Source organism: Oryctolagus cuniculus, chromosome 6 (assembly GCF_964237555.1).
Source record: "Oryctolagus cuniculus chromosome 6, mOryCun1.1, whole genome shotgun sequence".
Taxonomy (NCBI): Eukaryota; Metazoa; Chordata; class Mammalia; order Lagomorpha; family Leporidae; genus Oryctolagus; species Oryctolagus cuniculus.
The window spans coordinates 35,544,309-35,571,659 of record NC_091437.1 but is presented as its reverse complement, the minus strand read 5'-3'; the positions used below and the strand labels follow the sequence as shown (position 1 = coordinate 35,571,659).

General features: G+C 38.9%; 1 protein-coding gene across 1 annotated transcript in view; it reads right to left on the bottom strand.

The window, feature by feature from the left end:
* Positions 1-27,351, bottom strand: part of SPINK5 (serine peptidase inhibitor Kazal type 5) — a 78,806-nt gene that overhangs the window by 26,504 nt on the left and 24,951 nt on the right. The window contains exons 8-20 of the mRNA XM_008255208.4: positions 27,194-27,260; positions 22,251-22,378; positions 20,848-20,935; positions 18,289-18,416; positions 15,990-16,071; positions 14,572-14,699; positions 13,728-13,806; positions 13,349-13,476; positions 10,614-10,662; positions 8,303-8,430; positions 5,591-5,678; positions 3,283-3,410; positions 2,575-2,638 (exon numbers count right to left, since the gene is read on the bottom strand). Coding sequence (XP_008253430.2) covers positions 2,575-2,638; positions 3,283-3,410; positions 5,591-5,678; positions 8,303-8,430; positions 10,614-10,662; positions 13,349-13,476; positions 13,728-13,806; positions 14,572-14,699; positions 15,990-16,071; positions 18,289-18,416; positions 20,848-20,935; positions 22,251-22,378; positions 27,194-27,260 — 1,285 coding nt within the window. The remainder of the gene's footprint in view (positions 1-2,574; positions 2,639-3,282; positions 3,411-5,590; positions 5,679-8,302; positions 8,431-10,613; positions 10,663-13,348; positions 13,477-13,727; positions 13,807-14,571; positions 14,700-15,989; positions 16,072-18,288; positions 18,417-20,847; positions 20,936-22,250; positions 22,379-27,193; positions 27,261-27,351) is intronic.

Below are 27,351 nucleotides of genomic sequence, written 5' to 3'. Positions count from 1 at the left end.
TGGTATTATTATTATTATTATTATTATTATAATTTTGACAGGCAGAGTGGACAGTGAGAAAGAGAGAGACAGAGAGAAAGGTCTTCCTTTGCTGTTGGTTCACCCTCCAATGGCCGCTGTGGCCGGCGCGCTGCGGCCGGCGCACCACGCTGATCTGAAGGCAGGAGCCAGGTACTTACCCTGGTCTCCCATGGGGTGCAGGACCCAAGTATTTGGGCCATCCTCCACTGCATTCCTGGACCACAGCAGGGAGCTGGCCTGGAAGAGGGGCAACCGGGACAGAATCTGGCGCCCCAACCGGGACAGAATCTGGCGCCCAACCGGGACTAGAACCCGGTGTGCTGGCGCCGCAAGGCGGAGGATTAGCCTAGTGAGCCGTGGCGCCAGCGACTGGTATTATTTTTAATTCATATTTGTAATTCTGTACAACATGATTATAAATAAGCTAATCAGATGAGATTTCAAGTGAAATATTTCTTTAGAGATCATCATTAGTCTTTGATTGGGGCAGGAAAATAACTATACCAATAACAATCTACCTAGAATAGGTCTTTCTGAACTCAAGAAAATATCATTTGAGAACACTAATTTTTATTTTTAGTTTTTCTCCCCTAGTCTGACACCTGAAAATAATCAAATATAAAAACAAGGAACCTACAACTAGTTTGACCACTTAGGATAAACAAATACACATAGTATGTTAAAAGAATGCTGGATTTGCCCATCAAAGTGGCATGGACCAATGCCATCTCACTAGTCCCAGTGATCAATTTCTGTTCACAATTGATCATAATGATAGGACTAAGAGTCAAAGGGATCACATAAACAAGACTAGTGTCTGCAAATATAACCAATGTAATAAAAAAGGGAGAGAACGATCCAACATGGGAAGCGAGATACACAGCAGAATCATAGAATGGCAGATGTCCTAAATAGCACTCTGGCCTCAGAATCAGCCCTTAAGGCATGTGGATCCGGCTCAAAAGCCCATGAGAGTATTTCAGGCATGGAAAACCAAGACACTCTGGGGGAAAAAAAAAAAAAAACCTAAATGAAAGATCTCCACGAGTGAGATCCCAGTGGAAAGAACGAAGAAGGAGGTACCTTTCTCTGAAGGGAGGGGAGAACTTCCACTTTGACCACGGCCTTGTCTAAATATGATCAGAGTCGGTGAACTCAGGGGGCTTCCATAGCCTTGGCAGCTCATGACAAGAGCCTAGGGTGATTACTGATGCCATAAACAAGAGTGTCAATTTGTTAAGTCAACAACAGGAGTCACTGTGCACTTACTCCTCATGTAGGATCTCTGTCCTTAGTGTGCTGTACATTGAGATTTAATGCTATAACTAGTACTCAAACAGTATTTTTCACTTTATGTTTCTGTGTGGGAGCAAACTGTTGAGATCTTTACTTAATGTATGCTAAACTGATCTTCTGTATATAAAGAGAATCAAAAATGAAATTTGATGTGAATGAAAGGGGAGAGGGAGTGGGTAAGGAGAGGGTTGCGGGTGGGAGGGACGTTATGGGGGGGAAGCCATTGTAATCCATAAGCTGTACTTTGGAAGTTTATATTCATTAAATAAAAGTTAAGAAAAAACCAAGAATGCTGGATTTGGTGTCAGAAAATCTAGGTATAAATCTTATTATTTATACTGTATGAACTTTATAATATGAATATATGGTACTAATACTAATATCCCTATTAATTTTAAGTAAGTTCTTCCTTCTCTGTGTAATTTATTTTTTTAATTATTAGTTATTTTTTATGGTTTTGAGAGGCAGACAGAGAGAGAGATCTTCAATCCAGATTTATTCTCTAAACACTGAAAAGACCAGATGTAGGCCAGGCAAAAAGCAAGGGCTATAAACTCAATCCTGGACTTCCATATGAGTGGCAGAAACCAGGGTACTTAAGCCGTTACCTACTGCCTCTCAGCATGTGCATTAGCAGGAAGCTAGAGCTGGAAGCAGAGCCAGGACTCAATTCAGACTCTCCAATATGGTATGTGAGCATTCCAAGCTACATCTTAACCACTTTGCCAAATACCTACCTCCTCTTGACATCTTAAATTTTCACTTTAAAATATGGGAATGGAATAAATCAAGTGTATGAAAACTGTGGCATATGAACAAAATTTTGCCAATGACCAGTTCTGGTAAATAAAACAGTATGAGAACACAGTCCTGGCCATGATTTGTGTAGAAGGGTACTTAAAGATGTTCATGGAAAAATGGAATTAAAAGATACATTTATTTTGGTGCAAAAAATTTGAAATCCATATATGATTTTCTGCAATGCAAATTTCCCATGAATACTTTGGAGGTCCTGTACCACCAACTGTTGTAACAGAGCCTCAGTAAAATATCTGAGTAGTGGTGACAGGAACTATATGGCCATAAAACCTGAATTATCTTCTACCTGGCTCTTTACGAAAAAAGCTTCTCAACCACTGGGCAAAATGAACCCTGAGCCCCCTCAAGCTAGGCCCTTCAGTAATTCCCAAGTTATTTCCATGGTGATGCTGCAAAGCTCATCATTTCACTGTGAGATGAACACCCATGGACACCTACCTTGCTGACTTCTCTTTTAGCTTTTGCTCTGGCTTTGGCTTCTTTTTCTTTGGCTTCTTGCTGGCTATACAGGAAATAGCAGATAGGGAAGATTCATTTCTAGCAATCAATACATATTATTTGAAAGGATAAATCTCTTTAGATAGAAATGGCCCATAACTTCTATGCCTGTGCCAATTAGCTTGGGGGAAGACAGGTAAATGCATATCCTACCATATCATTTTTATTTCTAATTTTTTAAATAAGATATGCATGCAACAATAAACCAGTAAATAAAATTTTCACTAATTTTTTTTGGAAAATAAAGATGGTGTCTTCTCCCCAGAAAGCAATGAAAATATTTGTTAGATGGTAACAAAGGTTAAGTTTATTCATTCATATCCAATGACTATATCTTTGGGTTATTCATGACAGTGATCTATGTATGCAGAGAACAGATGTCCTAATCCATCCATGTCATTAACTCTGGGATAATTTACCCTTAGCACACGGACTTCCTTTCATGGTGATTCAAGTATATTTCAAAACACTGAAGCACTATTAAAAACGGTACCAAGTATATGGCTTTATAACACTAAATCCCTGAAGTTAATGCAAAGACAGCCTTCATCATCTGTATCATGAATAAAATCTTAAAGGTTCTCCTGATTGCCTCCTTGAGGCTCATTTCCTACCGCCAGCAGCAGCAGTGGCTGCAGCTCTACTTACAAGAAGGCCTCACACATGGAGCAGGGATTGCCGTGGATTTTCCCATCCAGGCCCTCAATAGGGTCATTCTCTCTGGTGCAGGGCAGCCGTCCATTTCTCATATAGTTGCGGTATTCACTGCACAGCTCCTGCCAAATGACGGAGGATATGAGAATCGGGTAACTGAACACTGGGAACCTTTAACACTGCCCCTTTGGCAAAGATGACATAATGGCCCTAATTATAATAATTGCTTAGAAAAGGTGGTGCAGGTGATTGGAACTTGCCAGGATGCTTTAGAGACCTAGGTCTCACACATTATTTGCAACATAAGGTTGCTGTTGCACAATTCACTGGAAAACCTTTCAATAATATTCTGATGGAGGCACTGTGAAAGAAACAGAATAATTTATGTGCCTTAAATTGGAAAAGGAATTTGTGCTAGGCAGAATAATACCACGCCATCCCCAAATATTCTCAAGTCCTAATACTTGGGACTTGTGAATATGTTATTTTATATGGCAAAATCGGTTTTGCAGATGTAATTAAGTTAAGGAACTGTGATGTGGAGACTACCATTTCTTTATTTAAAAAAAAAATAGGTGAATTTAAAAATAAAATTGCTGGCATAATAAATGATGTAGTTGTAAAGTATAGTGTACAAAGGAGGAAATTCTTTAGGGATCAACGAACACTGATTCTGAACCATGAAAAGTGGCCAGATTTGTGGTATATAGAAGAAAGGGACACCCTGACTATGCCTAAAGTCACAGAGAAGGTAAATGTCATTGCATGTGGGAGAACTGGTGAACTAGTCAATGTGGTGCATCCCACTAGATGAAGTTAATTATTAGATATGATAAATATATTAAATTATTAGATTAGATAAACAATATTAGCAATAACAAATATAATACTACATATTGAATATTCAAGATATGTGAAGCACTTTGCTATTACCCATAGGTAAATTTCTTGAGACTTGATAAAAATAATACATATAGTTATAATATTATTTTATAACAGAAGAAATTAAGACACAAAGATGTTTACTACCAGACCCTACTGGTAGGGCAATGGAGCAAGGGTTGAACCTTGATGGTTTGAGTTAACAGTCCAATTTTTAACCACAATGTTATTGAGTCCACAAGATGTAAAGTCATAGGATCAATTCTTGGCATACCCAAGAAGCAACAAGGTGGCAGTCAGTATAACTATTATAAGGAGAACAATGTGTAGAATAAAGAAAATGACAGAGGCCAGCCCATGTATGATACTGCAAGCCAACAGAAGGACTTAGGTTCTAACTGAGAGAGATGGGAAGCCACTGGGTGACATGACTTGCATTTTATTTTAAAATAATTCTTTTGACTTGAGAGTACATTGTAGGCAGCAAAGGTAAAGGCAGAAAGAGCAGTTGGAAATGACATCATCCAAACTGGCAAAGGATAAAGGAAAGGAGTAATGAAGGCCTAAGACACAGCCTGCAAGAATATTACAAAAAGGCAGAAGGGTATACAATTTAATGTGCATCATGGATCTTAAAGCCAGAAGTTGTAGTTAATAATTAGCTCTTAAGTAACTAATGATATATAATTATAATTATCTGTAGTAAATAATATATAATACTTATAATATTATACTATAATACTTATATTAATCTATATCCCATACTATATAATTATATATTACTAATTATATATATTTTGTAACTTCTTTTCTGAGCTCCAAGTCCACTTCAATAAAATACAGATAATGATATGTACCTTGGATAGCTACTGTAAAGATAAGCCAGAAAATGTTTATATCATGAGGAATGTAGCTACAGCTAAAAAATTAACAATCGTCACCATCACAGTCATCACCATTATCATCACCACACGTGATTTTACAGAAAGCAAACCCAAGGCTCAGAGATATACTTAAGTATTTTCCCTAACATCACAGAGAATTAATTGGGACAAAACCCTAGATTTTTTTTAAAGTTAAGACACCATTATTCAAAAAGGAATTTGAGAGAAGCTGAACATGAGCGTCTACCAATTTGTATTTAGACAGCAAGATGACGATCTGTATACATCTCCGTCCTGAGTAATATAATTCATGTGGCCAATAGGGAAAGGGGGATTTTTCTATTCTCTGAAGAATTCTTCTCTCTAGAATTGCATGAAGTGAATAAGGCAATGGTGTTCTCTACACAAGACAACTCAATACACTTTCTCTGTGTGCAAAGTCACTAAGATGACTTGGATTAGAAGGAAGCAGGAGTATTACGTAGGGAGAATGCTCGCTGACTATTTATGTGGTTCTGGTGATCTGAGACAATTACCTGCACAGCTGCTCTCTTAACTTTATCAATGTTGACTTTTTCCTTTTCTTCTTTGTTACTATTTTTCTTCTCTTCTTCTTCCAGTTTGCTGCAACAGAAACGTAAGATAGAAGCTAAATAGAAATTCCCCATGTTTTTTCAAAATACATTTTTTTCTTTTTCTTTTTCTTTTCTTTCTTTCTTTTTTTTTTTTTTTTTTTTTGACAGGCAGAGTGGACAGTGAGAGAGAGAGACAGACAGAAAGGTCTTCCTTTGCCGTTGGTTCACCCTCCAATGGCCGCCACGGCCAGTGCGCTGCGGCCAGCGCACCACGCTGATCTGAAGGCAGGAGCCAGGTACTTACCCTGGTCTCCCATGGGGTGCAGGGCCCAAGCACTTGGGCCATCCTCCACTGCACTTCCCTGGCCACAGCAGAGAGCTGGCCTGGAAGAGGGGCAACCAGGACAGAATCCGGTGCCCCGACCGGGACTAGAACCCGGTGTGCCGGCGCTGTAAGGCAGAGGATTAGCCTAGTGAGCCGTGGCGCCAGCCTCCAAATACATTTTTTAAAAGGAATGCAGATATTCTACAGAAGAGGTCAGATTCAGTGTCCAGTATAAATTCATCCAGCCCAAGAGGGGCTATTGCTTTGGCCAGTAACGGAGATCAATTCAGTAGTTTACATTCTCCCCTCTAAAAAAATATTAAAATAAGCATGCATTTTTATCAGTGCAAAGCCCTTGGATGATCTTATTTTCCTAAGTCAGTTACTTCAATAAATTAACTAAAAGAAACCACAATTATCTTGATTTCCTTTAATTGTGAAACTTTTTTCCTATCCAAAGAACTACCATATCAATGATGAAAGCAAGAGATGATGACAAATCAGACAACAGGCCCAGCCTCATGCAAACAACATGTCACCATAAAATAAAAATGTTTAATGCTATTTTAATGGAGATAAAGTTCAAGTTGAAATTTGAGTTTTGGATGCAATAGTGATTCAAGTCCAGTAAGATAAAACAGCGAATTTCTTTAGGTTAATGCCAAGCCTAATATCCTTGTATGGTTGCCATTTTCTACTGATTTGTAGCGTATCAGTGCTAGAAAATCCTCAGCACTTCCTGTATCTAGCACAGAAAAGGTGAGGGAGAAATATGATTTCTTGGATCTCAGGCCACTGTTGATTCTGCTCTCCTGCTCTGTCAATCTCTCCTTTTAAGGAACTATGTGTATATACTTAAGGTTGGACTAAGACCTGAGATAATTAATAATTTCAATTCTTTATACAGACATTATGTAAATATTTTTCTTAACACTTATTTTAAGGTGAAGCTCAAGATAGGATTAGGAAACTAAGAATTGGAGGAAGTGAAAAATCAATTTTTATACTGTCCCACATGACTGAGTTCTGTCTACAATTTAACCAAGTACATTTCAAATTAAAGGCCTAGAAGGCCCTGATCTGGCTTAACAACTATATGACTTAGTATACTTAATAAATCTATTACAGTGGAGTCTGCCTCGTAAGGTTTTACCTTACACTAAACCACTTATCAAAGTATGTATGTCTCCTACTTTCTGTAGTAATATACCTGAAAGAATAAATATAATCCTCTCTATACCACTTCTATTTCTCTATTCCAAGTTATTTTTTTAAGATTTCTTTTTTTTAAAAGATTTATTTATTTGTTTATTTGAAAGTCAGAGTTACACAGAGAGAGGAGAGGCAGAGAGAGAGAGAGAGAGAGAGAGAGAGAGAGGTGTCTTCCATCTGATGGTTCACTCCCCAGATGGCCGTAACAGCCGGAGCTGTGCCGATCCGAAGCCAGGAGCCAGAAACCTCCTCCAGGTCTCCCATGTGGGTGTGGGGGCCCAAGGACTTGGGCCATCCTCCACTGCTCTCCTGGGCCACAACAGAGAGCTGGACAGGAAGTGGAGCAGCCGGGTCTCAAACAGGCGCCCACATGCGATGCCAGTGCTTCAGGCCAGGGAGTTAACCCACTGAGCCATAGTGCTGGCCCCAAGATTCACTTGAAAGATAGAGCATGGGGTTAGGGGAGAGATTTTCCATACACAGGTTTACTTCCCAAATGGTTGCAATAGCCATGTTGTGACCAGTCCCAAAGCAGGATCCAGGAACTTCCTCCAGGTCTCCCATATGCATGACAGAGACCCAAGTACTTGGGACATCTTCCGCTCTCTTCCCAAGTGCACTAGCAGGGAACTGGATCAGACGTGGAGCAGCCAGGAGCTAAACTGGTGCTCTCATAGGGGATGCCAGTGAGGCAAGTGACAGCTTAATCTACTGTGCCACAAGGCTAACCCTGCTCAAGTTACTTTAATAGTCATTATATACTACCCCACACATCTCCTTCCAGTTGGCTTTCTTCCCAACTGAATATATTCACAAAATCAAAAACAGGAAAGAGCTCAACAAGATCTAATTCAAATCACGAAACTTCTATTCTCTGTTATAAATGAAGGTTATTAAGTGTTACAAAACAATAGCACTAAACTGAGTGCTGTTTGACTTTCTCCTTGAATTAACCAGAAGATAAAATGATAACCAAGTAGAAAATCACACTGACACTATGTAATTCAATGTAACTTAATGTCTTCTTTATCTGTTTTTAAAACTACCTAGCATACAATCCATGACATAGTCGATAATACATGTGTATGAAGAATCTGAGACTTAGGATGAAGAAATTCAGTGGGAGGGATACTCACAACACACTGGCACACATGGTACACATGTTTCCATACATTTTGCCATCTGGGCCACGGACAGGATCATTCTCCCTGGTGCATATGAGCATTCCACCCCACACTTGGTCCCGAAATTCACTGCACATTTCCTGGAAAATGAAGAAAATATTTTCCTAAAGCAGTTGTCTACCCTTCCTATTATGAGATATAAATAATGCAGAGTAAAAAGGAAAATGGTAAGATGTAGCAGTAAATTCGTATTTATAAAGCTTTCATTATGAACTCCAAATTGTCTTGAGAGCAGATCTGTAAATATTTACTATTGTATTCCTTTAAAAAAAGATTTATTTATTTATTTGAAAGGTAGAGTTACAGACAGAGAGAGGGAGAGACAAAGAAAGGTCTTCCATCCTCTAGTTTACTCCCCAAATGGCTGCAATGGCTGGAGCTGAGCTGATCTGAAGCCAGGAGCCAGGAGCCAGGAACTTCCTCCAGGGCCCCCATATGGGTGCAGGGGCCCAAGCACTTGAGCCATCTTCCACTGCTTTCCCAGGCCATAGCAGAGAGCTGGATCAGAAGTAAAGCAGCCGGGACTAGAACCAACGCCCATATGGGATGCCGGCACTGCAGGTGGATGATTAACCTACTGCACCATACTGATGGCCCCCATCCTATTTCTGAGGCTGTTTATAATCAAGATACAAAACAGGGCTAAAAATATTGTTAAATATCCTTATAAAAACATATGTAAGCTTTTGTTGTATTGCACATTGCAGTGTATAAAAGCTGTGAAACATTAAAGGTGAGGAGACTGAATAGGCCTTCCTGGGGAAACTGAGAATATTGCTGAGTCGTGGTTTGTCTTTAGGATGTTGAGAAAAAGAAAAAAAAAAAAAAAAACAAGCTTACACTAAGAAATAGAAATAGGGAACAGGCATTGAGCCTAGAATTTACAATATATTCACGTCCCAGGCCACATCAGAGTGCTTGGGTTCAATTCCCAGCTCTAATTTCTGACTCCAGTTTCCTGCTAATTCAGTCCTGGGAGTCAGGGGTGAACCCAAGTAACTGGGTTCCTGTCTCCCACATGGGAGACCTGGATTGAGGTTTCTGATCCCAGTTTCAGCCTTGGTCAGTCCTGGCTGTTGTGGGTGTTTGAAGAATGAACCAATGGATGGGAGTTTCTCTCTCTCCCTCTCTCTCTCAGAAACACAAATAAATTTTAAGGTGTTTTTAATGCTTACTTCATACTTTTCTTTTTAAAAAAATTATTTGAAAAGGAGAGAGAGAAAGAGAGAGGGAGAACACATCTGAGAGACAGAGATGAGTATCATTCATTAGTTGTGCAAGAAAAAAACTGAAATTCATGCAAAATTTCCTAGTACATCTAATAGATATTACCATGGAGTTTTTGAAGAACCTTCATACCCATTGATCTCCAAATATTTTGAATCAAAATAAACTTCTCTTAATTCCTTTTTTCCATGAACTTTTTGAAGGACTCTTGTAATGATGTTAATCAGGGGAAAGAAAAGGAGCAATTTCTTCATAGCTAGGTGGTGCTAAAGATCAACCATGATTATATATATGAATTAAAATTTGTAAATTAGAATGATTTCAATCTTGTACTTAATATATGAAATAAAAGAGGGGCCTGCGCTGTGCCACAGCAGGTAAAGCTGCCTCCTGCAGTGCCGGCATCCCATATGGGCGACGATTCAAGTCCTGGTTGTTCCACTTCCAATCCAGCTCTCTGCTATGGCCTAGGAAGGCACTAGAGGATGGGCCAAGTCCTTGGGCCACTGCATCCGTATGGAGAACCCAGAGGAAGCTCCTGGCTTCTGGCTTTGGATTGGTGCAGCTCTGGCCGTTGCAGCCAACTGGGGAGTGAACCAGTGGATGGAAGACCTCACTCTCTGTCTCTCCTTCTCTCTCTGTGTAACTCTTTCAAATTAAAAAATAAATTTTAAAGAAGAAGAAACAATAGAACTATAAATTATATACATTGAAATTAGGGAGCTGCAAACATTGATGTTAATATTCTGAGTGCAGCAATTGAACCAAATAAAAGCCAAATATGGGGGAAACTGATTACAGAGTTAACATTCTACATCTTCAGAAATGAATCTCAAATTGAAATAATCATTAAATAAAACTGGTACTCTGAAAACTTAATCAAAACTTTTTTTTAATCTTTTTTTATTAACTTGCTTTTTTCATTTCAGGCATGAAAAGTGAACATGGAACATTAGTGTTAATGAGATAGCTCAACTGCTATTATAAAGACAAACAAAACTTCAGAGGATAGCATTAGTACTCCTGAAATAATTACCTTTGCAGTTTCTCTTTTAACCTTTGCTCTTGCTCTTTCTTGTTGTTTACTGTAAAAAAGAGAGAGAGAGAGAGAGAGAGAGAGAGAGAGAAATGGATCTTAATACAGAATAGATCCTTAACATTCAGAGACGAATCATCCATTGCTTTTGATTGTTCACAAGCAACCCCAAAGATGCAGCCACAGCAGTTTGTGATTTCATTAGATAATCAACCAGAATGGTTCACCCCACCCCAAGAGAGGGGTATGCAAGAGAAAGTTCTTTAATTAATGATAATCTTACTTAACTTTCCACCATACTACATGAATACTATATGATTTGCTAATTCCTTTTTTATCTATGATCACTCTTTTAACATGGTGATATTTGGCTTCCAAGAAGAACAGTACAGTGGTTAAATGGAATTATTCTGGGGTTAGATTTTATAAGAACAATAAGTGCCTTAACCCGTGGGCCCACCTCGACTTCAACTGGGGCTGGACGTGGGGAATAGGAATATTAAGTAAGTTGATATACATAAAGCAGTACAGTATCAGGTACATAAGAAAGTGATCAGTATAAGTGGTATAAGGGACTGATATAATCATGGTCAGCCACTGGAAGCTAAACCCTCCAAAAATGGGCATATGATGGAAAGGAAGTGACTGATAGATTTTACTATTTTAGATAACTCATGGCATTGTAAATTGAGTTTATTAGACTGGATCTATAAAATAATTGTATGTAACACAAATAATTAAATCATGATGTATAGATTAAAAATTACACAATTTGTGAAAATGTTTTACTGTGTTCCAGTCAATATAAAAATTTCTCATTACAGAAACTTAAAAAGACTGCTTTTACATTGAATGAAAGTGTGCAAAATAATTACTATTGAGGGAAGAATGAGTCTCAAGGAAATCAATAACCTTTAATATCTAATATATGAGGTGATAAAATTTCTTTTGAAATTTTAATTTCAATTTTTAGGAGACAATTACTAAAACACATTCACTATTGACTATCTTTTTTCATGCTTTTTCATATAAAAACTAAACTTTATCATGAATGTGAAGTGACAAAAAAATTAAGAAACATTTTCTTTCCTAACAGGAAATTATCAAAGGAGGCAACAGAGCTGACCACTAGGTGGCAGAATTACTTCTTTATCACCGAAAGATTAATGTAGAGAAAAAGAGGTGGAAAGGAACCCAAATATAGACAAATATTTCTACAAGAAGTTGATAAAAGTCTTGATAAGTCATAATATACTGTTTGCACCCAACAGGAAGAAATATGTTATCATTTTCTTTATCTGTACGGTGACTTCCTTCTCTTTCAGGTATACGCTGACGTCCTAGTCGGCAGTTTTCCTTTCCTTCTGTAATTTGTGACAGTGCAGATCTATCTCAATCTATCTCAGGTGGTTATTGTGAAGATTAAATGATGTTAGACAGCAAAGCTCTTAGAAAACATAACTTATGTTCATTCATTAAATACTGATTATATAATTATGTGATCATCTTTTTGATTTTCCATCTAATAGCTATTTCGTGCTCCATGGATAAACTCTGTAGGATGATGAGATACATGCTGGGTTATTTTGTTGTGCATCAGAAAAGACTGAACAATTCTGTGTTTTCAAAGAGATTCCTGGCATATAGAAAATAAATTGGATTACCTTTTGGCCAAAAATAATCAAAGGAGTTTAGCAAAATCATAGATGCTTGTTTAAGAGGCTGTATCTTGTTATCAATTCTAAAGCTAATTTAAAGCCCCCTGTAAGTGTGTATCTAACCCCTGTGTAACAAATCATCACTGATCTTTCCCTACTATATTACAAGGTCAATTTTCATGATGAGTCCAAATCTCTCTCTCTATAGCTCTTATCCATTTCAATTCTTTCTTAAGATTTCCACAGAATGGTGGGAAGAAAAATGGTGAGCCACAAAAATAAGAAAGGTCTCATAAAATTTCCCATGCACTATGATATTTACATATATTATTATCTAGTTATTATTTCAGATAATATTTTTTCAAAAATTAAGAGCAAAATAGCATGATTATTATGGATGATTTCTTTTTCTAGGTTAAAGTTTCTAGATGACTTCTGAAATTCCATAGAAGAAATTATTTTGTATCTCTTTTAAAAATAGTATTTTAATTAACAAATAATTATCAAATATTTATAGAGTAAATGTATTTTCATGTATGTTGTCATGGCAGAATTATTAAATCAGATAAATTAACCTATGAGTCACTTCACATACTTAAGATTATTTGTGTGATGAGACCATTTAAAATCTACTCTTAGCCATTTTGAAATATATAATACATTGTTATTAACTACTCACCATGCTGCTATGCAATAGTACTCTAAAACTTTTTTCTTCTAACTGCAACTATACTCTTTGATCAATATATCTTTTCATTCCTGATCCCCATCCTGGCTTTTGGTCATCACCACTCTACTGGCTATTTGTATAATTTACCCTTTTTTAGTTTCCACAAAGCAGTGAGATCATGAAGTGTTAGTGTGTGTGTGTGGATTATTCTTCATCTGTTTATATCACAATGGTTATAATCTGAAGACTTTCCGTTTGCTTTTTTATTATTGTTTTTTTTTTTTTTTGTCCATTTAAATGTGACAAACTCAGAACCCAATGTTACACTAAAGAAGAAAACGCATTCATCACAATTGTTTGAAAACTTGACATGCTCTCAGAGGCCCTGGGGCTACTTCAGTACTCACAAGAAAGCCTCACACATGGAGCAGGTGTTGCCGTGCATTTTCCCATCTGGGCCCTGGATGGGGTCATTCTCTCTGGTGCAAAGGAGCTGACCATTCTTCCAGGACTTACGGTATTCATTACACAACTCCTGTGTAAATGGGAATCAGTAGTGGTTTATTTTAGAATAATTTTTAGCTTTGGAGGCACAGACATTTTTAAGTGATAAAAACTGTAGACCCTCAATGAAGAAGCAGTTACATATGCATACATATCCATGCACATATGCAGACACAAATCATACCAGCCTCTCACACACCATCAGGGATTTTATGTGTTCCCTGCATGCTGTCTATGGGTACCCAGGTCCATATGCTTCTCACTTGTTGGTGGCCCTCTCACCTCAAAGGAGGTTGTATTCTCAGATTGTCTTTTATTTCTTGATTCACTTTCCTTCTTTTTCTTTTCTTCCTCTGCTTGGCTAAAAGAGAATGGATAAGAAAAAAAGATGAGTAAGAATCATAGAATTTTCATAACTGAAGTGATCTCAAATATAATATAATTATTAGAGTTAGCACTCACTAAATTATGTTTACTTTTTATGTGCCTACCCTGTGCTCATATTCTGAAATCTTTATAACTGCATGCAGTGAAACTATTAGCACAAACCCAATTTAAAAATAAGAAAAATGATGGAACGCATCACTTTCCCAAAGAAACAAAATATATAAGTGATTTAAAACCTAGTATATTTTTCTAAGCTTCCAGTGAGTGCCCATTACTCTGTCTCTGAAAACTAACTAGCTTTTGTTTCAGTCTGTCAGAAATGTCTCTACTTGCATCATCCTTGACACCCAATGCTAAGTCATTCTACCAGAAATCCTAAATGGTTAGGAAGATCTCCCAGCACTGAGCTGCACCCTGTCTTCTTCTCGAGTATTACTCACAAGCTCATTCCTCGCTTTCATATATGGCAACAATCTAAAATATTTTATAAATGTTTCCACAATTGGAAATAGAAACTACTTGAATATTTCAAGGATGAGACTCTCCCCTTGCTAAACTGCCCCATCTTCATAATCCACAAAGGATATGGTTTTCACACATTTCTCCAATTATGCAATCTCTCTAAATTTACTCTAATTCTCTTATTTTCTGTTGAAATGCTCTTCTCATAATGGAACACAAGATGTGAAGTAGAAAATTCAAAACTTTCCCTTGCTTTCCCAGCTGCTGCTCTACTCACAAGAAAGCCTCGCACATGGAGCAGGTGTTGCCATGCATTTTCCCATCTGGGCCCTGGATGGGGTCATTCTCCCTGGTGCAAAGGAGCTTTCCGTTCCTCATCAAGTTCCGGTATTCACTGCAAAGCTCCTGCCAAGATTTAGAAAGCAAGCTGGATGTAATATTTTATTCCTATTTAAAGCAGAAGATTCAGCAGTTCATGTTTGTCAGGAAATTCTTGGACTCAGAGAAGGAGTGTCAGAGCAAACAAGTGAAGAAACAACTCTAGTTCCTTACTCCCAGCTCTACCACTATTGTTCTCTGTGTAACTGACTCAACTCCCTTCCCTATTTTGAATTAGTTTCCCATCTATGACACAAGTTGGCAACAACTAGTGTTATATCTCATTAAACCCAGGATTTTATTATGTTTCTCTCAAATGTAAGATTCAATTATACAAGAAATCTTACCATTTTTAGGAGGTAGAAAAAATAAGACATAAACTCCCAATATAATAGAAAATGTAGACAATCAAACTTGACTATAAACTAAACAGAATATAAGTGCAAACACACAGGTTCAAGAATATTTGACATTTCAAAGGTTTGAACTATGAAATCTGACTGTAGAAATGAGGGAAGAGGTCAAGAATGATTTAGGTGAGACTGCGATGAGTCAACAGGATTTGTTTTGGCCTAAAAGTGGAATTGTGAAATATGCACACTAGACTGTGCAAATAAAATCAGCCAAGAAAAACAGGTGGGAAACTGTATGGTACATAGAAGAATATGAATTTGTGAGTGGCACTAAGACCCAGATAAGAAAGAGAAGGATTTTTAAACATACCCTGTAGCTGATGGTAAGCTATTGGTGGGATTAAGAAGAGGAGCATTATGGTCTGATTTACATTTTGAAACATTATCTGTCTTCATGATAGCAACATAAGGGAAAGGAGAGAAACTGGAGAGAAATTAGGAGACTTTCATCATTGGGATAATACATGATGATAACTGATCTAAGGCTTTGGAAATGAATATTGTAAAATTTCAGAAGTAAAAATCATGCATTTTGTGAATCAAGGTATTTCATCTCAACTTTGATGAGAAGTTTCAGAAAATCCTATTTACAAAGTATAAATGTAGAGTTTCTCTGGAAAGTGGTCAGCAAAAGCTAACACAGTTTGCAAGTGATAAAACCAGACATAGAACTCAGTTTTTCAGTCTCTAAATAAGTTCTTTCTATTTTACATGGTTATTCTTTGAAGCAGCAAGAGCAAGCAGATCAATCTCCCATAGCATTCATTTCAATGTCATTCCCAGATAGAAGAGCTAAGATTTTCTGGGGATTTTTCCAGGGCAAAATTCTACCCTGAATTTAGGCTCTTTGAAGTGTGTTCAATTTATAGTGCCAAGAAGGATTTACTGAATGGATCTCACTCACGTCATATGAGGGTGTTTTTCCAGCTTCTCTTTTATTTCTTAGTTGAGCTTCAACCTTTTTCTTTTCTTTAGCTTCTGCTTTGCTGAATTACAGAGAATGGAATCAGTTATGACCAAACAAACGCAAGGATTTCTCCATGCCCCAGCATAGGGATCTGTCCCCCCTCCTTGGGGGCGGGGCGATAACTGTCCCTTCCTAACTATATACAAGTGGGAAGAAAACAGCCTTCACTAAGCCATGATACCAAGACTTCTTCATAATTTGTTTCCTGTTAAAGTAAAGATGGCAACAGTAATATGGAAAACTTGCTTCCTATAAATTAGCCTTCTTCCCTGTTGTATGAAAAGGAGCATAAGGGCTGGCGCTGTGGCATAATGGGTAGAGCTGCCATCTGCGATGTGGCATCCCATATAGGCACCAGTTCAAGTCCTGGTTGCTCCACTTTTTTTTTTTTTTTTTTTTTTTTTTGACAGGCAGAGTGGACAGCGAGAGAGAGAGACAGAGAGAAAGGTCTTCCTTTGCCGTTGGTTCACCCTCCAATGGCCGCCGCGGCCGGCGCGCTGCGGCCGGCGCACCGCGCTGATCCGATGGCAGGAGCCAGGAGCCAGGTGCTTTTCCTGGTCTCCCATGGGGTGCAGGGCCCAAGCACCTGGGCCATCCTCCACTGCACTCCCTGGCCACAGCAGAGGGCTGGCCTGGAAGAGGGGCAACCGGGACAGAATCCGGCGCCCCGACCGGGACTAGAACCCGGTGTGCCGGCGCCGCTAGGCGGAGGATTAGCCTAGTGAGCCGCGGCGCCGGCCATGGTTGCTCCACTTTTGATCCAGCTCTCTGCTATGGCCTGGGAAAGCAGTAGAAGATGGTCCAAGTCCTTGAGCCACTGTACCAACATGGGAGACAGAGAAGAAGCTCCAGCTGTTTGGCCATTTGGGGAGTGGGGTAGCAGATAGAAGATCTCTTTCTCTCTCTCCTTCCCTCCCTCCCTCCCTCCCTCCCTCCCTCCCTCCTTCCCTCCCTGTAACTCTGCCTTCCAAATAAAATAAATAAACCTTAAAAAGAGAGAAAAGGATCATCATCTAAAAGAAGGTATCAACACTGGAACCATAATGACAAAGCAGAAGGAGGTGAAAGTGACCTTAACAAAGCACACTGACTTATCCTCTTGTTTCTCACAGAGGGTGAGAAGCACAAAGGGACTCTGTTATTCTCTCAAGATACGACTACCATCAAGATCTTCTCTCTCAAGTCTATGGTGTATCTGTCACATCATGCATTCTCTAAACCGCATTTAAACATAAATGCATTGCTTATTTGTGGCTTTTTTATCAAAAAAAAACAAAAACAAAAACAAAAAAACCACGAGGCAGGTGAGAAAAGGCCGATAATTCCATACACTGATAAACTACCTAGACTTAAATTTACTTTGTGCAGTGGAATTGCTTGGTATGTAGACTTAACCTAATACAGCTGCCAATCAAAACAAAAAGCAGGGAGAGCTTATAGGGAGAGCTTATAGGTTATAGGGATCAAGATGCCTATAACCCAGCTCTGACTCCTGACTTCAGTGTTCTGCTAACACAGACCCTGCGAAGCCATAGTGATGGCTCAAGAAATTGAGTTTTTCCCACCCATATGGAGAACTGGACTGAGTTGCCAACTCCCAGCTTTGGTCCTAGCCCAGATCTGGCTGTTATGGACATTTGGGGAGTGAATCAGTAGTTGGGTGTTCTCCCTCTTGCACTTCCCTCCCCCTCCCCTTTCCCTCCTACCTCTCCCTCTGCATTTCTTGTTCTCAAAAAAAAAAAAAAAATCATTATTTTACAAAGCCATAGATTCCAAATATTAGTCAAACAGTTATCTGAATTCAACCTAATAGAGAGTTCAACTAAATCTTAAAAGGCAACTACTAGTTCTAATTTATTAAAAAGAACCATATTTATAAAGTAGCATTTACTGTAATTTTATAGGAATTCATTATTTTCTCATGGAAAATTTGACTGCATTCATTCAATTTCTATGTTAGTTGCTAGCTGTAGACCCTAATGGGCTTGGAAGATCAGATTCACAAATGAAGCTTCAGCAGTTCATGTTTGCCAGGAGGTTCTTGGGCTCAGAGAAGGAGTGTCAGACAAGTGAACAAACAACTCTAGTTCCTTACTCCCAGCTCTACTGCTATTGTTCTCGGTGTAACTGACTCAACTCCCTTCCCTATTTTGAGCTAGTTGCCCCATCTTTGACAGAAATGGATTCTATTAGACTATATGTAAGGTCCCTTCTTTCTTTGGCAGTCTATACTCACAAGAAGGCTTGGCACATGGAACACAAGTTGCCATGCATTTTCCCATCTGGGCCACGAACAGGGTCATTTTCTCTGGTGCAGAAAAGTGTCCCCTTTTTTGCACGATCTTGAAATTCACTGCAGAGTTTCTGAATAATGAAAATGAGATTATTTACATAATTTCTCTATTTTCTATTAATATATTTTAAGTGGTTTTTATCAAATAAATTGGAAAAGAATTCCAGATAGAAAAATTCCCAGGCTTTTAAGATCATTCAAAAATTTCAGGATAGTTCTTTCCTTGTAATATTCATTCATTTAAGGAAAATGTGCAAAGTTAAAGGGATATAAGTATGAATGTGATTGTGATCCTTCATTAGCCAGGTAGAAAGGATGAGTCATTTCCACAGACACACCTAAAGAATATAACAGGGGTCCCAATTAAGTATACACAAGTACAGGCCGGTGCTGCAGCTCACTAGGATAATCCTCCACCTGCGGCGCAGGCACCCCGGGGTTCTAGTCCCAGTTGGGGCGCCGGTTCTGTCCAGCTCTCTGCTGTGGCCCGGGAAGGCAGTGGAGGATGGCCCAAGTGCTTGGGCCCTGCACCCGCACGGGAGACCAGGAGAAGCACCTGGCTCCTGGCTTCAGATCAGCGTGGTGTGCCGGCTGTAGCAGCCATCTGGGGCGGTGAACCAATGGAAGGAAGACCTTTCTCTCTGTCTCTCTCTCTCACTGTCTAACTCTGCCTGTCACCAAAAAAAAAAAAAAAAAAGTATACACAAGTACAAAGTAAAGAAAGATTCATGGAAGTTTAGAGAACTTACACCTGAATTCTACATGGAAGATATATCAAAGAAATCAATGTGGCAAAAAAATCTTCTAGTAGTAATTATTATATCCAAAGCTATATGGGCATTAAAGAACACGTTCTTTGAAAACAGTCCGTCATTTCCATTATTATAGTGGCTAAAGAATTCAAAGGGTAATGGAAAAAAGGTTTGGGAAGTACTCAAATAGGAGACTTTGAGAATTGATCAAAACAAGGCTACTAAACTTTGACAGGAACTTGAGTTTTATTCTTAGCTAATGGGAAAATCAAAAATAGATTAAAAAGAGAATGACAGAATCAAATCCTTGTTTTAGAAAGACTGCCAGTAAGATGCGTTGAAGATTTGAGTGAATAGAAATCAAAATTAAAGAAAAGAATCAGCAAGAGATGGAGAAAGAGACAGAGGGAGAGAGAGACAGAGAGGAAGGAGGAGAAGGAGCAGCAGCAGCAGCAGAGAGTAAGGGAGGGAGGAAAGGAGGGATTAGAAATGAAAGGTAAACAACTTGACAAACATTTAAGTACTAAAATTAAAATAATTTGATAACCTAGGACTGAATGGAAGAAAGAAGCTGAAAGTGAGACCTTGGGGCCAGTGCTGTGGCATAATGAATAAAGCCACCACCTGCAGTGCTGGCATCCTACATGGGAACCAGTTCTAGTCCCAGCTGCTCCACTTCCGATCCAGCTCTCTGTTATGGCCTGGGAAAGCAGTAGAAGATGGCCCAAGTACTTGGGTCACTGCACCTGTGTGGGAGACCTGGAAGAAGCTCCTGGCTCCTGGCTTTGGATAGGCATAGCTCTGGCTGTCCAGCCAATTGGGGAGTGAACCAGCGGATGAAAGACCCTCTCCCCTCTGCCTACTTCTCTCTCTGTGTAACTCTGCCTTTCAAATAAATAAATAAATCTTAAAAAAAGGTGATACCTAAGCAATAAGATGGAATTACCATAAGGCAGGTAGCTTAATGGAGTAGGCAGATAGCTTGATGGAGTGGGTTACTTCATAAAACTGTGAACTATACAATATAGAAAACTAGATAGCTCTAAGAAACAAATCAACTACACAGAATGAAACAGTCCAAATATACTCTAAGATACCTTCAAACATTGAAATTGCAAAATGCTATTCTCTCACAAAAACATTTCCTATTATATGCAAACTATGCAGAAGACAAATTGAATCTGAAGATTGAGACAGAGACTAAAAGTACACAGACTAGACAGGATGCTAATGCATTAAGGCAAAGGAAAAAGTGTCTGAACTGAGATGGCAGCACTAGAAAGGCAAACAGATGACGAGTCGAGAGGTGATTACAAAGCAGGAAATGTGGTTATCTTTCAGAACTGTATCTATGAAATACATGAAATCTGCTCTCTTCATATTAATGAAATTTAAAAAAGAATGCTATGTGATTTCAAAGGAAACACATTAAAATTCTACAAAATTACGTTTAAGAATACCTCCACAACAACTATCATACTTTTGAAGGGTACATATCACAGTTTGAATTCAGATGCTCAAGTGATATATCACCTTCATCTAGGAGTATAGAACCTGTTTACTAATATGATTAATTTCTGCCAAACAGCTAGAAATTATAATGCCACAATTATTCTTCTAAGTCTTATAAAATAACTACAAATTAATTTCCAGTAAGCCTATTAATAGTGGGGAAACATTAACTAATATTGAAATTGCATACAGAATAATACACCCACCTGACATAGAAAAGTGTGAAACTAATTCTCACCTCTATTTCTTTTTTAACTTTAACCTTATCTTCAGCTTTTCTCGGTGTTTTATCTGCTTTGTTTTTTTCTTCTGTAAAACGTCGCATGCTGGAAAAGAAGAATAAAAGAGTAGAGATGCTTCAAATCTTCATGCTACCAAATAGTCATTAAGCACATATGGAAAAGCAGCTAAGCTTTTCTGAGACCCAGTACAACCACTTTCAAACCACCTTAAATCTCTCCAAAGCACCCTTCACTTTCTCTTTTTCTGTACACCATTTCCTTCTAGTATAATGATCTTTCTCTCATCTTTCTGAACATCCCCAGCTTAACTTCTACTTTTTCCAGAAGGCAACACAGACCCCAAATAGAAATGAGCTCTATGTCCGTTGCTATGTTTTGACACCTGAATATTCTGCTCATACATCCCAGTATTCATTCTGTCTTGCAATATATAAATGTGTGCACATGTCTGTGGTTTATTTCTTCTATTAACTTTAAGCTTCTTGACTGCAAGCATCTTTATTCCCATATTCATTCATTCATTTAGTTAGTGACTCTATTTTTGGCAAGCCCTGGGCTAGCCCTCAGGAAAACCATAGTGTACAATGTGAGTACCAGCACATATCCTGTTCTCTTTGTACTTGTAGCTTATGAAGGAGGAGTGATAGTCAACAAGTAGTCATAGAAATAATTATTATAATTACCAACTGAGATGATTGCTATTACAGAAAATTACCAGGGATGATGAGGAATTGAACTTCACTGAGTGACTTTAGTGTGACTTTTGAGTGACACAGTCTTATCCAAGGAAGGATAACCTTAAATGCAATTTACAAGAGGAGGGGACATTAACTAGACAAAATAGAAGAACTAGCAGCAGGCTGGCAGAATCCAGGAGGAGGATCTCCATCCAGGTCCCCCACATTGGTGACAGGAACCCAAGTACTTGGCCCATTATCTGCTGCCTCCCAGATGCATTAGCAGGAATCTGAACTAGAGCCACAGAGTGGCCAGGACTCAAACCAGGAACTCTGATTTGAGATACAGGCATCCCCAGTGGCAGCTTAACAAGCTGCACCAAAGCACCTGTCCTGGAACATGAATTTTTTTAAGATCATCTCATCAACTCTGTCATAATGGGATAATTACTGAAGAAAAACCATCCAAGTCATGTCCCATTCTATACTATGACTAGTTCAAAAAGAGGCTCATAAAGGTCACAGAGGGAAAGTCTAGGAAGTACTGTGTCTGTCTTCCAGCAAAAAAGTAGAATCCATTTGTCCTCAGAAAAATACATACATCATTAATGCCTACTTAAGAGGCAGTGTAACGATTTGTGGAGGACATTGTTTTTATTCCTCATTCAGACCATCTCCACGTTCACCTATTCATTGACTAAAGAAAGTGCTTCTATACTCACAAAATTTCAGCACACAGGGCACATTTGTTGCCATGCATCTTGCCATCAGGGCCACGGATTGGGTCACTCTCTCGTGTGCAAAAAAGTCTTCCATTCCTCACTTGCTTCTCATATTCCTTGCAAAGATCCTATAAAAAGATAAATCATTAGATTTATAATTTTCCAGAAAAACTCTTAAAGCCAGAAATTTCCACTCCTTGATTTATAATCCTAAGATTTCATGTCAGAAAAAAAAAAAGGGAGAGAACGATCGAACATGTGAAGCGGGATACACAGCAGACTCATAGAATGGCAGATGTCTTAAACAGCACTCTGGCCTCAGAATCAGCCCTTAAGGCATTCGGATCTGGATGAAGAGCCCATGAGAGTATTTTAGGTATGGAAAACCAAGACACTCTGGCAAAAAAAAAAAAAAAAAAAAAAAAAAAACAACCAACCAACCAACCTAGATGAAAGATCTCTGTGAGTGAGATCCCAGTAGAAAGAATGGGTCATCAAAGAAGGAGGTACCTTTCTCTGAAGGGAGGAGAGAACTTCCACTTTGACTATGACCTTGTCTAAATACGATCAGAGTCGGTGAACTCAAAAGGCCGCCATAGCCTTGGCAACTCATGACAAGAGCCTAGGGAGATTACTGACGCCATAAACAAGAGTGTCAAATTATTAAGTCAACAACAGGAGTCACTGTGCAATTACTCCTCATGTAGGATCTCTGTCCTTAACGTGTTGTACATTGTGATTTAATGCTATAACTGGTACTCAAACAGTATTTTACACTTTGTGTTTCTGTGTGGTTGCAAACTGCTGAAATCATTACTTAATATATACTAAATTGATCTTCTGTATATAAAGAGAATTGAAAATGAATCTTGATGTGAATGGAAAGGGAGAGGAAGCGGGAGAGGGGAGGGTTACAGATGGGAGGGAAGTTATTGGGGGGGAAGCCATTGTAATCCATAAGCTGTACTTTGGAAACTTATATTCATTAAATAAAAGTTAAAAAAAAAAGATTTCATCCCTAGAAGTACTGATGAAGGCATACAACATATTTTGGAGGATTGATGAGAAACAGTACATATATTGTTAGATTACTCAAACTTGTGTCTGTTATGTGTTGCATCTATTTGAAGAGCCTAGGGAAAAATAAGGCTGTCTAAATTTTTCCTGCAACTAAAAGCAGTTAGTTCTTTTTAACTTCTAGATTTACAGGGGGAAAAATCTCTCATGAGGCTCCAACACAAACACAACAGAATGGAACAACTAGGACAACACAAAACATGAAGCAGTTGAAGAGAGTAAGACAGTTTTTGTGAGATGAACTGTTTAAAAGTTACTTAGTAGGGATCAAGTCATGAACAATATGGTACCCAACAGCATGAAGCTTTCAGTCTGCTTCCTTGTGGGCTTCTGCATAAGTTTTTGTGTGCTTTGTTTCCTTTTATCCATGTGTTTTGTGACACTGTAGGTGAAAATCTCAGTGAGTAAATCTAACTTCCTTTCATGCCTACTTTTTAAAGATAGACCATGAAGACTAATATTTAGAAAACCTAAAAAATATCATAAATGTCAAAAAAAACTGCAAAAGTTTTTTTTCAGGTTTCCTGATACTTTGGCTCAGTACTTTCAGATTTATTTCTGTTTTTAAAATTCTCCTATTTGGTTAAGGCTAAACTGAACATTAAAGTACACCTCCAATTACCCTAGGCTTAAAGTCTTTATGTCAAGAATCATAGGTTGAGATGAAATATTTTACCATAATATAATCTATAAAAATTACTGCTCTATAACTTTTCAACTGTGTTATCCTCATTTTCTCATGTCAACCAAAATATGAATATCAAAATTGTAGATGGAAGGCCAGTGTTGTGTAGTAGGTTAAGCCACTGCACCCAATGTTGGCACCCAATATGGGTGCTGGTTGAAGTCCTAGCTGCTCCAGCTCCTGGCTAATGCACATGAGAAGGCAGCAGAAGATGGCCCAAGTGACTGGGCCCCTGCACCTACCTGGGAGACTAGGAAAAGGTTCCTTGCTCCTGGCTTTGGTCTGGCCAGCCTCAGCTGTTGCAGCCGCCCCACCTCCCCCAGCACCCAATCCCCACCCCTGCTCCATATCTCAGCCTTTGAAATGAATAAATAAATCTTACAAAAAAATGTGTCACGCCATGGACACTACACTGAGGCTGTAACTCAGTGGGAGGCCACAGAAAAGGCTCATCTCCTTTGGGATCTCAATCTTACACTCTACACAGTGAGGTTTTTGGAGTAGATGCAAGATGGGACCTGTTCTGGACAGTGTTCTCTGCTTCTTTTTAATAATCTTTAGGGTATTTTAAAAGAGATTCCTAGCTTCCTCTTAACAAAAAGATAGTTGGTATGTGGAGGAGCAATGGGTGTGCTCCAAACTTCCTGGTTGTAACAATCTAGGAACACAGATGCAGAAGACTGTCACCTGATAATCACAGCATGGCCATAAATTAATGCTTAATGAGTTCCATTAGAGAAACAATGGTAATTTCAGTTTATAAGCTGTGATTCATCCACGGAGATTCTGGAGAAGCATTTTTGTGATCAACCCACTGACAGGTTAATTACGGGACACATATTGAGTCATCACCACGAAGCAGTTCTACTCAACATAATTACGCGTAATAACCCCTCCACAATAATGACCCCAGCCACACCGAATAGAGAGGTAAAGCTCAGACCTGATTAAAAAAAAAAAGTAGGTTCTATGCCTTTGGATTAATAAAATGGTAAGTATCACAAGATGATCCCAAGTTTCAGACTGAAAGTTGCCAACCACCACAAAAGAATTGCTGTCTAACCCTTTGTGAGTAATGAGCAAACTATAGACAGCTCAGAATATTTCATTTCTCTAATTTAAATTCTGAATGCTGGATTTGAGATGGGAACTTAACTTCATTAAGCAGAGTTCCGCTCTTAAGTACCAGAAACTAGGACTGCATCTTCCTCTTGGAAAAGCCACACTATACATTCCACAATAATAGTAAACTTGTGTTAGTACAAAAGAGTGCAGGCATAGATTCACTACTCAACAGAAGGGTAAAACTGAGGTCATTTATCTCAACTTCCATATTTCCCTGTGGCCCAGGGAGGACAGCATTTACTCAATGTCACACAGCCACAGCATGACAGAATGAAGGCCTTCTGACTTTCTGACAAAAGGCTAGCCATTTAGCAAAGAAACTCATGTCCCTCTCACTGAAAGTAGGTTTCAGTGACCTTTGTGCTTGAGAAATGGAGACTGTGTTGCCTATGGTGTTAATTTAATTAGGAAAGGAATATCCTTTTAAAAATATTTATTTAGGGGGCCGGCACTGTGGCACGGGAAGCTCAGACTTCGCCTGCAGCGCTGGCATCCCATATGGGCATCAGTTCAGCTCAAGTCCTGGCGGCTCCTCTTCCTATCCAGCTCTCTGCTGATGGCCTGGGAAAGCAGTTGAAGATGGTCCAAGTGCTTGAGCCTCTGCGCTCACGTGGAAGACCCAGAAGAATCTCTTGGCTCCTGGCTTCAGATCGGCTCAGCTCTGGCCATTGCAGCAATTTGGGGAGTGAACCAGTGAGTAAAGACCTTTCTCTCTGTCTCTCCCTCTCTCTGTCTGTAACTCTACCTCTCAAGCAAATACATGAAATATTTTAAAATATTTTATTTATTTGAGAGGCAGAGAGACAGTGAAAGATTGCTCTCATCTACTGGTTCAGTCCTCAAATGCCCAAAAGAGCCAGGGCTGGGAAAGGCTGAAGCTGGGACCAGAGAATGCAATCCAGGTCTTCCACGTGGGTGCCAGGAACCCAATTACTTGAGTTGTCACTGATACCTCCCAAGATCTGCATTAGCAGGAAGCTAGAGTCAGAGACTAGAGCCAGGTTTTAAATTCAAATACTCCTTTGTGTGTTGTACTGTGTGAACTATGCTAAATACCTGCTCCCAGGAAAAGGTAGTTTTACTAGACTGAAAAATTAGATTGTCAAATAATTTGGAAAGAACTTAATTTCAGGGGCATTTAGAAAATCACATTCTTAGTGTTTATCCGAAATTTTTGTCTTAGCAGGAATAAAATCTTTATAAATTTAGATCTTTCTAAACATAACAAACAACCATAATGGCAAAGTGAGTAAGTCCACCTTGTGTCAAGGGAATTTATAGATAATGCATTTGTGGATATAATAGAATCATTTTAAAGATATCCTTGTCTAATTCATAATATGCTATAATTTATTCAAAATCTAATCAAAGCGGCCAGCGTCGCGGCTCACTAGGCTAATCCTCCACCTTGCGGCGCCGGCACACCGGGTTCTAGTCCCAGTCGGGGCGCCGGATTCTGTCCCGGTTGCCCCTCTTCCAGGCCAGCTCTCTGCTGTGGCCAGAGAGTGCAGTGGAAGATGGCCCAAATACTTGGGCCCTGCACCCCATGGGAGACCAGGAGAAGTACCTGGCTCCTGCCATTGGATCAGCGCGGTGCACCGGCAGCAGCGGTCATTGGAGGGTGAACCAACGGCAAAGGAAGACCTTTCTCTCTGTCTCTCTCTCTCACTGTCCACTCTGCCTGTCAAAAAAAAAAAAAAAATCTAATCAAAGCAAAATACGAATACAGTAAACCAGAGAGAATACAAGTGGAAATTAAGCAGAATTCAGTATACATAAACTTTGTCTTACATCTTTTTTTTTTTTTTTTTTTTGAGAGGAAGTGGGGAAGTAAATGTGGAAACTCCACATTTTGAGCCATAGGTAGGACATGTCACTTTAAATCTGAATCTAATTATCAATAGAGTAGGAATAGTCAGTTTGCAGGACTTTTATATTAAGGAGGAAAGTCCATTTAATAATAATGAACAATGACACTGCATTATTTCAAGGGTTCACAGTTAAGCTTGCTGATACTCCTCGCCACAAGAAGCAAATCTGTTGGTGAGTCATTTACCTTTTCTGCATCTCGTGGAATTCTGGCTTCACCTTCTCGCTTGGCATTTTCTTCAGCTTCTTTTAAACTGTTAAGAGAAGGAAACAACTAGACAATGTATGATGGATCCTATTTTCAGCATCCAGTCCTATGCTAAGCACTTTCCTATTCTCTGCTAC